Here is a 12478-nt window from a genome sequence, read left to right on the forward strand (position 1 = left end):
AAAAATATTTATTTGTTTTTTTTTTTTATTTTTTGAGATAAGGTCTCATGATGTAGACCAAGTTGGTCTTGAACTCATAGAGTTAAATGTATGTACCACTATACCCGGTTTACATTTGTTTATTTTATCTCTGGTATGTATGTGTGTATTTTTTCAGACCAGTTTTCAAAGGTCAGTTTTCCCCTTTCTACTAGATGAGTTCTGGGGATCATCAGACTTGGCGGCAAGCACCTTTACCTGCTAAGCCATCTTGCTGGCCCATGGTGGACACTTCTATATCTGTTACCTTTCCTCCTGTCTCTAAACCTTTCTAGAATAATGTACAATGATGCCTGTGCTAGTCATTTCCTGATGGTGACATTGGGGCCATTTAAACTGTACTGTTTAACTTATTTAAGGTGTATGTATATCATTTTTATAAAATCTAGCAGGCTGACACCCACAACACTGGAGTCACAGGTGTGCACTCCCACACTGGGCTTTTCAGATGGGTGCTGAGAATCTGAACTCAGACCCTCATGCTTGTACAGCAGGCACCTTGCAGACTGAGTCTGTTCACAGTCCCTTTTCTAGAATTTCATAGAATGTTTAGCTATACCTGTGCTGGGCAGAATAATAAAGACCTCATTTCCCAGCTCTGGCTAGTGTGGTGTTAGCAGAAGTACTAGAGGTACATCATGGCAGCCTCTGGAATTGTTTGAGAGTGTTTGCTCATTTCCTCTATATCATCTCCATGCCTGTTTGCTGCCCGGAGTGCAGACACACCCAGGATAACCACAGTAGACCAAGAGGGCAAAGCCTTGGGTACCAACAAGGGGGGCACTTCGGGGAGGGGAGTCAGTAAAGCACTAAGCTACTTCCCTGGACAACATGGGAAGGCAGGGATGAGGAGGAAAGAAACTTTATTTTAATTGAAGTGTCTGATCTAATTCTGACCGGTACGTGACCCACACACATATAGAAATGCAGCTTGTAGTTCCGTTTGCATTGTTTATCAATGGAGAATAGGAAGCAACTGGCTTGGTATACTCTTAAACACATCACCTACATTTGACAAAAGTAGTTTTTTTGAGACAGGGTTTCTCTGTGTAGCCCTAGCTGTCCTGGAACTCACTGTGTAGACCAGGCTAGCCTGGAACTCAGAGTTCTGCCTGCCTCTGCCTCTGCCTTTCAAGTGCTGGGATTAAAGGTGAGGACCACATGGGGGATCACTCCTCATATCCAGCACTTGAGGGGCTGAGGCACAAAGATTGCTGCAAGAGTGAGGCCAGCCTGGAAAAGATCAGGTCAGGGAGATGGCTCATCTGTACAAACAGGAGGACCTGCGTTCAGATCCCCAGCACCCATGTGAGAACCTTGGCCTGGCAGTGAGCATCTGTAATTCCAGTGCTGTGGTAAAAGCAGGTGGATCCCAGAGGCTCTCTGGGTGGTCATGTCTAGTGGAAAAGGGAGGAGACACCCCCCACACACACACACACTGGGGAAGAGATTGACTCTCTGGAGTGTGCCTGTACACACATGCACACATACATCTCTAACATGAGCACACAGAGAAACAGAGAGAGAGGAAGAAGCAGTAGTTAATCATGGTTACACCTGTAATCCAAGCACTTAAGAGACAGAGGCAGGAGGATCCCTACAACTTTAAACATCATTTGTTCTACAAAAGCAAGAGCAACGTGGTGAGACCCAGTCTCAACCGCTTCCCCAAATATATAATGAAAACAACAACATCAACAAAGTACAAATAGAACTTTAAAAACAGACTTAGCAAACCCACTGCAAGGCTTGGCAGTAACCACAGTACAAGTGCTCCTCGGTGCTGGGGATCAAACACAGGGCCCTGCTCCTGATAGGCAAGTGCTCTGCCACTCAGCCACCCCAGCCTCTCATCCTTGGAACGTTTTCTGAACTTGAGATAAAAGTCAAGACCTTCTCCCCCCCACCCTACCCCCAGGGCTGGGGAGAAAACCTAAGGACTTGTGACAGTCCTCGGGGACCCCACCCCCCAGCTACGTCCCAGGCTTTTTATTAAAGAAGAAAAATGAAAGTCATAAACAAAAATAGCAGGGGACCATGAAAAATTTGAACCTGTATGAGAAACTCTAAACAGACACAGAGAAGCAGAGGCCAGGAAGGCCCTGTTTCCTGGAGTACAGTCAGGTCTTGTTTAGAGTCCTGCTGGTTTTGCATTTGGGCAGGGATGGGTGGGGTGGTGGTGGGGAGTAGAAAGTGACATAGTCTGCTTTCTCTGTGACAATGCACCTCAGGCAGCAAAGCTCTGATTCAAACAGGAAAGTTTGCCATTGATCCACCTCTCCAAACTAACCACTGTACTGCACCCCCCCACCTTTTTGGGGGGTGGCAGTCTCTCCTGTATTCCAGGCTAGACTCAAATTTCTTATACTGTGGAGGATGATCTTGAACTCTGAATTGTCCTGCTTCTACCTCTCAAATGCTAGGATTATAGATATGTCCTGTCACATATGGCTTATGCAGCTTTGGGGACAGAACTCAGGGTTTCCCGAATGCTAGGCAAGCGAGCACTCTACCAACGGAGCTGCATGACCGCCCCATTTCTTGTCAGAGAAATGTACAAGAAACAATAGCATGTAAAGAGCATACAACAAAATAGAACGTTGTTAAGTCCAGCTGGGTGAGATGCTAGTTCACCTTATAGACAAGCTATGGTTTGTAAAGAAAGAAAGGAAAAACCACTTCAGGGAGAAGGTGAATGCTCTGCTGCATGGGCGTGTGCCAAGTCCAGATGTGGTCTCCAGATCCCTCCAGCAGGCACAAATTGCCAATGAGTGGAAGGACAGGGTTGTTTCTCAAGAAGATATTGGAGGTGGGGGCGGGCATTCCTGGGAAGTAGAGGGGCAGAGGTAAACTTTGCCTTATTATCAGTAAGTCCAGAGAGAAAGTCGGGCAAAGGACTTGGGGAGCGCTGGATCTTGTATAGTCACTGGAAAAAGATTACCAAGCCCGCTGAGACGTTTGTGCACTTCTTTGAGTGGTAAGGTTGGAAAAGAAGATGCGCATGGTGTGGGAAGAAAGGTCCTCTCTGCATAATGACATAACTCCAAACTCGTGGGACAGGCAGGGTGAGGATGGCTAGCAATATACTACGTGGATGGTGGAGCTCCGCTTTCCAAACTGTGCATCTTTCTCCGGTTCATCATTGCGCAAGGAGCCAAAGGCTGCCTGGCCGGACGCACCGGTCCAGCCTGGGGTTCCCGCCCTAGCTCCTGCTTAGAGCATCAGGTGGGACCCACCGGGCATAGGCAGAAGAGGCTGAGGGGGCCTCTCACGGATCTGCAGAGCATGAACTCTTAGCCTGATGGTTCCAGTGCATTCGCAGGTTCCAGCAGGGACAGTCAGCTTGGAGGCGGAGCCCCAGGGCGCACGCAGCACCCCTCTGTGCTGTGCACTGACCTAGCTTCCCAGGGACACGCAGCAGGCCTCGGGGAGCGCCCCGGATCCCCCAGACGTGGCAGTCCGGGCCCCCCACCTCGCGGACTACAAGTCCCAGCAGCACCCGCAGCTAGTACCTCCCGCCAGGCCGCGGAGACCCCCGGTCGGTCCCAGCCACGGGGAGCGTGCTGCGAGGGGGCTGAGCCGGGTAGGGAGGCCGGTCCCGCGGGCGGGGGCGGGGCCCGCTCCGCGGCTTCTCCCGCCGCCGCCGCCAAGGGGAGTTTCCAGGAAGTGGCCATATTGGATCCATTCAGCCGCAGCCGCCCGGGCGAGCGCGTCCCGCAGCCGGCTCGTCCCCGCCGCGGCCCCGGCGCTCCCGCAGCCCCCCGCCCGGTGCGCAGCTCGCCATGGCGGCCACCGACCTGGAACGCATCTCGGTGAGGCCCGCGCGCGCGGGGCGCGGAGGGGGCGCGAGGCGGGCTGTCAGCACCTCGCGGCGGGGCCTCGAACCCGGGGACCCGGGAGGGGGTCTCGGATTGTCGGGCTTCGGGCGACGTAAGCTCCTTTTCGCGGGAAGAAGCCAAGACTTGGGCGGCTCCTGGCAGGTGTGAAGACAGACTGGTGTCCAAAGGGGAGGATCCCGGACCCCCACCCCTCCACCTCGACTCTCCTTCCCCAGGGTGTTCCTGCATCTCTGGGGACTTGAGTTAGCCGCGCAGGTGTTGTTAACTGTGCGCAAAGAGTGAGGATGGAGCCCCAGGGATCCAGGGATTCCCCCCCACCCCACAACACACACACACACACACACACACACACACACACACGCACACCCCACCACACACACACACACACACACACACACACACACACACACCACCCCACCCCACAACAACACACACACACACACACACACACACACACACACGAGCGCTCAGCCCACCCACACACACACACACACACACACACACACACACACACACACACACACACACGAGCGCTCAGGGGAGTTGCAGACTTTAGTCCTGAAGAACCCAGGCCTGCCCCTCATCTCCTCCTCTGTTCCCCAGGAGCCTGGATCCTGGGTGTAACTCCAGACAGGTCCAGGGCCTCAGTGGTAGGCTCTGGGTCTGCGGCAGCCTTTCTCAGGAGCTGAAGTGATTCCTGATCCAAACCATTGAGTGTTTGGGCCCCAGGCAGGGAATGCCTTCCTCTGGGCTGACATCCCTTGGTGGTCCTAACAGGGTTGTCTGTTGACCAGAGCCAGGGCATAGCACTCGGAGGGAGGCCTTTTGGGGGTTGTCTGCACTCTCTTGGTGTCTAAGGCTGGATTTGGGTGTGTCTGGGAGGCTAGGCTGTGACAGTGAAGGAAGCTGTGTCCTCTTGCCAGCATGTGAGGCCCTGGTCGGCTGGGAAGGGAGGAGGGGAAGGCAGGGAGGAGGTGGAGGAGAGCCCAGGGCTGTTGGAGGGAGAGAGAATTCTGAATGTGTGACCGATAACGAATTGGTTCTGGGGCTAAATAAGGGAGACAGGACTTATGTAATTATGCTATAAATACTGTCATCTGAATTTATATATGCAAATTTCTTCTTTAATCTGAAAATACATTTGTTGGTCTTTGGGACTATGTATAATAAAACAGGAGCTCTTGGTTTCATAACGTGTAGACTGGTGTGTTCTGTGCCCCTTGGAGGGGGGGGGGACGTGTGTCTGTTAAATAAGTTTGAGTACATGGGGAATCTGCAGAGGCTGGGCCAAACCAAGACCGGCTTCACTCCCGTGGCTGTAAAATGGAATTTATGTATTCCAGGAAAACAACCGAGTTCTTATAAACCTGCCGAGTCAATGGAGACCAAAAGATATGTGTGTGTGTGTGTGTGTGTGTGTGTGTGTGTGTGTGTGTGTGTGTGTGTGTCTGCATGCTGCATTTTCTGTACCTAGCTGACTGGAAGGTTATGTCTGGGTTTGTTTTGAGGTCAGAGGCTTGTCGAACAGTTGATCTTGCACAGATGAGAGTGTGTGTGTGTAGAGCAACTGGAACCAGTGGCCTGAGAGGATTTTTGAAATGCTACTTGTTGGTCATGGGACCTTTGGCAAACACCCTCCTCAGTGTTCTCATCTATACAGCAAGAGGAAATGCTGTCTCCCTCACAGAGCTGTGTGGCTTCTGTGAAGGAATGCAGGTGAGGTACTTGAGTAATGTCAGGTACATGATAAGGACTCAGTAAATATCATGTATGAGATGGCAGCAGGGAATGTGTGTGCCTGGTTGCATGCACCTCTCTTCCTCACTATGTGGCCAGAGATGATCCTCAGAGGGTCAGCTGAGTGTCTACACTGTATAACTGTGGCTTGGGAGGACCTGCCTCTGTTTGCTTTTGGATCATTTCTGTGGGAAGTCTTCACATTATCCCCATAATGAGCCAGAACACAGGGAAGGGACAGACTCAGTGCAGCTGTAATGCTGGAATTCTGGGACCTTCCTTAGAATGATGGTTACTCTAGAGGGATGGATGCCTTCCCCGCCCTCTGCACTCTGGGCCATCAGCCTCCTGGGAGGACTTGGATGGGACTGAATTTGGGTGGAGATACCGGGTGGAGTTTGGCTGGAATTTAGAAGTCTGGTCTTTTTCCTCCCTTCCTTGTCATCCTGGGAAGGTAATTTCCTCCCTTATCTTGTATGTAACCATACTGAGTCCTTAAAGAATTTTTTTGAAGGTTAATTGTAGTCTTTGGATTATTGGAGACATGTTTGGATATTTTGTCAGCTGCGAGGTTTGGTGGTGCTATGGCAGGTATTCACTGCCCCTCTGGCTTGTGCAAAGGTGGTCAGGGAAGCCCTTGAGCACCTGAAAACTGTCTTAGTCTGAAGCCTACAAGATCACACAGAAGGGTTTTGGCTATAGCTCAGGGGTGGAGAGCTTACTGAACTTGTGTAGGAAGCCCTGGGTTCAGTCTCCAGTGCTGCCTGAAAGAAAAAATGAACACACTCAGCGATGTACTTTGTGATGGACGTGTGCTGGTATCTTACCCACTCTTCCCAGCATGCTGTACATACCATAGACCTATAGACCTATCTTTATTGTATTTTAGTTGTTATGTGTGCCTGTGTATGTATGTATGGTGTGCATGTAAAGGTTGGAGGACAACTTCTCTTTCACCATATGGGTCCTGGGAATGGAATGCAGGCTGTCAGATGTGACAGCAGGTGCCCTCACCCACAGCTATCTTGCTGGCCCCAAGTCTTTGACCTCTGACTGGGTCCTGCTCAGCCTTGGTCAGCTCAGGCTTAGGTTGATGGCTATGTGGGGGCATCTCTCAGCAGGTTCTGTCATCTGTTGCTCTCCTTGGGTAGTCAGATTCCTGCTGCACTCTTGGGGTCCCTCTCTTGCTTCTTGGTCTCTGACTCTGAGGCTCACTCCCCTCCTACCCTGACCAGCTCCTATGAATCTCCTGTCTGCATCTAATGGAACAAGGTTCAGACTCTTAGGTGAGGGACCCAGTAGTTCCAGGCAAAGTGAAGATGTGCGGGGGAGAGGAAAGAAACGTGAGGCTGCCTCATACTTGGCATTCTTCCCAGCCAGTCACTTACCCCCCATCTCTGCTTTATCCTCGGCACCATCTGTTACATCCGTTGTCACCCTTGTAATCTTGACACTTCCCCAACAAGCATGCTATCCAAGGAGTGCCTATTTTGTCCTAAAGCTAGGGATGTGGGAGGCAGCCTTCTCACCCAAATGTGGCTCAAAGCCCCTGTCCCTGGGATCTCCATAACCAGTGTAAATGCCCAGTAGCCGTCCCAAGCCTTTCTGGGCAGAGGATGTCTGTGTAGCTAGCTCCCACTGGCTAACATCGAGGTGTCACATACAAATGCCACAGGTAAAGCCACAATTCTACACCTTTCTCTAGGAGGTGGGGTTGCCCTATCCTTCCTTCCTTCCTTCCTTCCTTCCTTCCTTCCTTCCTTCCTTCCTCCTTCCCTCCTTCCTTCCTTCCTATACTAGGGAACCAACCTTATTGGGACCTTATGGGATGGGTCAGAGGTATGAGTCTGGTGAGAAGGTGTTGATGACCCAAGGGAGCATTTGACTATGGACTGCTTGGGGCCGGAAGAGAGAGGATGGGAAGAACAGACTGACTACAGTGCCATATTCTACCTGACAGGGAGGATAGGTAGAAGTGGAGCACTGAGGGTATGTCCAAAAGCTTTGATGGCAGGGTGGGGGGTGGGGGCAATGGATGTTTTGAGCTCATGTCTTTTGATGTCAGCAGGCTGAGGTTGGGTGAAATGGGCCCAACACCCAGATGCTAGCTTCCACCTGATGGCGCCTTGAGGTGATGTACTTTTGAGCCCGAGGATGAACTAGTGTGTAGTGTTTGGGACAGTAACTATCCCAAATGCCTTTATGGCTGAAACCCAGCTTCCTTGGGGCCATGCCCCAGCTGCAGGATGACAGAGCAAAGAACAAGGACCGGCTGGCCTCCAGGTGTCTCTCAGGGCCTTTTAGCTTCCTGCTTTTGTGCTGCCTGTAGGGTCTTGGGACTACTAGCTGTGTTTGTGGCCAGCCAGACCTGGAGCTGTTAGGTAGGAGGGAGACGTGTCTGCTTGGGGATGTCTCCCAGAATCAGAATGCCCTGTTTGGGAGCTGGGATGTTCTCTATTAGCTTCTATAGGAGTTTGTGCATCCTCGGGGCTCCTGTAGGGAAGCCTAGCTGGGAAGAGGCAGCAGAGGACAGGGCAGGGAGCTTCTTGGCAAGGCTACAATTGCCCTGTTTGCCTGGGGACAAATTGGGTATTCTTGGGACTACTAGCTTCCAGGTACATAGTAGGTTTTGTGACAGAGCCAAGTTAGAGGGACAGAACTAGAGGAAGAGAAGTAAGAGTCCATCTCTGGTCATGCTGTCTGGCTGTTCTCTGTGGGACCTTCTGGGTGTGGGCCTCCCAGGACCTTGGCTTCCGTGTGGCTGGACCCAGGATTCTCTCCCCAGGAACAAAACTGATCCTCTGCCTGCTGCTGGGGTGGATGGGCAACAGAGATGCATAGCTGTGTCTACACAGCCGCCTCTGGCCATGTTGGTACTAAAGCACCCCTCTGGTCCTCGACAGTGCCATTATCCATCCTGTGGTGGTAAATAAGGCAGGGACATTTTGGGACCCGCATTCTCCATTCCAAGGCTGGTGTTTTGCTTAAGAGGAAATGCAGCCTTCGCCTTTGAGTGAGTTTGAACCACTTGTGGCTTTCCCTATTGGCAAATAGTGGTGGCTGCCTCTAGAGTCTCCAGCCAGCCGGAGAACTGGAGCTGCTATACCTTCTGCAGCAGAGCGCCCCATATGTGCATTGGCAGGATGGGATATTTCCTCTTCCTCCCTGCAACACATCAAAGCCTAAGAATGTGTCTGTCCCAGGCCTTGTGGGTGGCGGGGACAGGCATGGGCCCAGGAACTGTGCTTTTTGGTTTCTTGGAAACCTTTGGTAGAACTGTGGATTGAACCATCCTTAGTTGATGAGTTGCAGGTTGACTATACGAAGAGGGAGAAAAGTATCTTGGACAGAGAACCAAGTACTGGGGCCTAGGAAGGATGGGGGTGGGGGACAGTTAAGCTACCAAGTTCCTGGTCTTCCTACAGGAGAGTGGGGAATGACTGGTCTAGTGAGAGTGACTGGTGGCACAGCAGCCATCTCCCCATTGTTAACCCTGTGGGCCACCACGGTGGCACTATGAAGGTTGATTTGGATCTGAATCTTCCTCCCAGGTGTTCAGTTACTGCTGTAGAAGAGAGACACTGCTGTCTAGGTGTCCTGTGGATTGAGGACAGTGTGTCCCGTTTCTGTTCTCTGTAGGTCCAAGATGACACCTTCTCCATCTTTGCTCTCCCACATGCAAACAACCTTTTAGTTATTTCTCGTAACCTCTGACCTGGGTTTAGAAGCTTGCTTGGAATCCTGGGACCAGAGCCTAAGCCTTTCCTGGGAAAATTCCTAGGATTCCTCTTGGGCTCAAGGACAGTTGTGCTTAACACCACAGTTCTGGCCGGAGGCCTCTGCTCTGGCTATTTTTAAGGCCCAGGCTACTTGGGAGTAGCTGAAGCTACTTTGTGCCAGGAACATGGGTGGAGAAGGCTCAGTGTCCTGGGTCCATTGCTTGGGGCCTTCTTCCCCAGCCAGGGCTAGTGTTCTCCTAGGGAGTGGGCTTCCTGTCTAACTGGCAGGGTATACCCGAAGATGCCTTGAGAGGAACAAGAGGGCAAAGCCTTCTGAATATTTTTTTAAAGATTTATTTATTTATTTATCATGTATACACTGTGTGCCAGAAGAGGGCACCAGATCACATAACGGATGGTTGTAAGCCACCATGTGGTTGCTGGGAATTGAACTCAGAACCTCTGGAAGAATAGTCAATGCTCGTAACCCCTGAGCCATCTCTCCAGCACTGCCTTCTGAATTTTTAAGCCCTAAGATAGCCTAGGAGGCCAGCAGATGCTGGGTGTGGGAGCCAGGGAACAGATATGTTCAGAGATCAAGGCACTAGAGAAATCTGTGGAAGACTCGGCATTAGGGAGCTATTTTTTTTTTTTTTTTTTTTTTTTAAGATTTTATGTATTATGTATACAGTCTTCTGCTTGCACGCCAGCAGAGGGCACCAGATCTCATTCAAGGTGATTGTGAGCCACCATGTGGTTGCCGGGAATTGAACTCAGGACCTCTGGAAGAACGATCAGTGCTCTTAACCGCTGAGCCATCTCTCCGGCCCGGGAGCTATTCTTTATCCAGGATTCAGGAACCGCATATCTTCGATTGAATATCTGCTCTGATTCCCTCCCAACACAAACTGGGGTTCTTTTTTTTTTAAATTAATTAGTTTATTTTATGTGCATTGGTGTTTTGCCTACATGTATGTCTGTGTGAGGGTACTGGATCCTCTGGAACTAGAGTTATAGACAGTTGTGAGCTGCCATGTAGGTGCTGGGAATTGAACCTAGGTCCTTTGGAAGAGCAGCCAGTGCTCTTAACTTCTGAGCCATCTCTCCAGTCACCCTCTCCCCCTGAGCTTGGGGTTTTTCTTTTTTTCTTTTTTCTTTTTTTCTTTTTTTCTTTTCTTTTCTTTCTTTTTTTTTTTTTTTCCCCGAGACAGGCTTTCTCTGTGTAGCTTTGGAGCCTATCCTGGCACTTGCTCTGGAGACCAGGCTGGCCTGAAACTCACAGAAATCCGCCTGCCTCTGCCTCTCCCTCTTGAGTGCTGGAATTAAAGGCCTGCGCCACTAACGCCAGGCAAGGGTTTGGGGATTTTCATTCATCTGCAGCTTCTTGTTAGTATGGATACTTGAGCTGATGATTTATAGTCTCAGTATCGTCTTTTGTGTGGGGACAAACTCCAAGGCCTGATTTCTCCCTAGATGCCATTTTAACTCTTGGTGTAATGGGCAGTTCTTCATGTCTGTCAATTAGGGCTGATCCTGAGGGTTCAGACAGCCATTCTGAACCAGGAGAGGATGTCTCAGTTACCCACTGGGCTGTATAGTAAACAGGATCGTCTGCTTTGTTCTGGATGGCAGGGCATGCAGGACTGCACCTCTTAGTTAGGTTCTTTTCTCTGATGTACCAAAGAAAGGGTGATGTAGAAATCTGGGTCTTGGCTCAGGATCCAGGAGCTTGTTAGTGATTAAAGAGGGGATCTTGGCCCATGGAGTTCCTTATTGTGTGCAGATCTCCAAGCTGCCAACTCCTCTCTCTCTCTCTCTCTCTCTCTCTCTCTCTCTCTCTCTCTCTCTCTTTCTCTCTCTGTCTGTCTCTCTGTCTCTCTGCTCAGGGGGTCTTTGAAGATGCTTAGAGCCCCTGGTGAGCACCCTAGTTTGCTGGATTCGAAAAGGACCAGAGTCAGCAAGATCTGTGCCTGCCTAGGGCCTGCTAATCTAAAGGTTCATCCTCATGGAACAGTCTCCCATGGCCTCCATGCCCCCAGAATGGAGTGGACACATCATCTTCCCAGGTCATCCTACCAGACTAGCTCATGCAGTAACGTCTTTGCTCTAGATCCATTCTCTAAAATGCCAAAATACCATGTTTGGCCCAGTATTTTCTTTCTTTTATTCTTTTTATTTTTTTAATTTCCCTTTTTCCTTTTCAGTTTCTTTCTTTTTGTTTTAAAGATTTTATTTATTTATTAAGTATACAACATTATGCTTCCATGTATTTCTGCACACTAGAAGAGGGTACCAGATCTCATAACGGATGGTTGTGAGCCACCATGTGGTTGCTGGGAATTGAACTCAGGACCTCTGGAAGAGCAGTTGGTGCTCTTAACCTCTGAGCCATCTCTCCAGTCCCTCAGTTTCTTTCTTTTTGAGACAGGATCACATGTAGCCCAGCCTGTCCTCAAGCTTGCTAAATACCTGAGGATGGCCTTGAATTCCTGTCTTTTGCATCCCAGTGCTGAGATTACAGGTGTGTTCTACCATACCTGACTTATATTAGTGGTATACACCTCTTGTTTTCTTTTCACCTTGTTTTGTTTGGGGAGGTAATAAGGATAGAAATCGGGGCCTTACAGATGGATAGGCAAGTGCTTTACCACTGAGCTACATCCCTAACCCTAGGTAGTCCAGACTGGCCTTGAAGTCATGACCCTCCTTCCCTAACTGCATTTGCTCATGGCACGTGCCTCCATTGGTTATGTTTTGTATTTCTGCTTTGAGACAGGGTCTCTCTATGTAGTTCAAACTGGCTTTGAACTCATGATCCTCCCACCTTAGTCTCTCTGGAATTGCAGACCTGTTGCCACCCTGGGCCACATCTGAGCCATTTCCACTTCTTCCTAGAAGGATTCTACACGTGACCATGTCAGCTGCTGTCAGGAGGCAGCAGAGTAATGTGGCCAGAAGTGTGAGTTCCCAGTCACATTGTCTCCATTCAGATCCTCTTGTAAATGACCATCTCACAGTGCCCCAGTAGTCCTCGAGGGGCTGCCATGTGGAGTAAGTAAGATGGAACTCATAAATGATAGCTGTAATTGTGGTGGTCATCAGCATTGCTGTATCAATCCTTTGTCCATTTACAGTGCCTCCCTG

At 50.2% G+C, this 12478-nt stretch overlaps 1 protein-coding gene across 4 annotated transcripts in view; it reads left to right on the top strand.

Moving 5' to 3' along the window:
* Positions 1-3682: 3682 nt before the first annotated feature.
* The window catches only part of Septin8 (septin 8), a 28404-nt gene continuing 19608 nt past the window's right edge, over positions 3683-12478 (top strand). For 2 of the 4 annotated variants that reach the window (XM_027427532.2, XM_027427534.2), the window contains exon 1: positions 3683-3851. In XM_027427532.2, coding sequence (XP_027283333.1) covers positions 3822-3851 — 30 coding nt within the window. In that variant the 5' untranslated portion in view covers positions 3683-3821. The remainder of the gene's footprint in view (positions 3852-12478) is intronic. The other 2 variants (XM_027427538.2, XM_027427537.2) reach the window with 1 other exon arrangement.

This window comes from Cricetulus griseus, chromosome 7 (assembly GCF_003668045.3).
Source record: "Cricetulus griseus strain 17A/GY chromosome 7, alternate assembly CriGri-PICRH-1.0, whole genome shotgun sequence".
Classification (NCBI taxonomy): domain Eukaryota; kingdom Metazoa; phylum Chordata; class Mammalia; order Rodentia; family Cricetidae; genus Cricetulus; species Cricetulus griseus.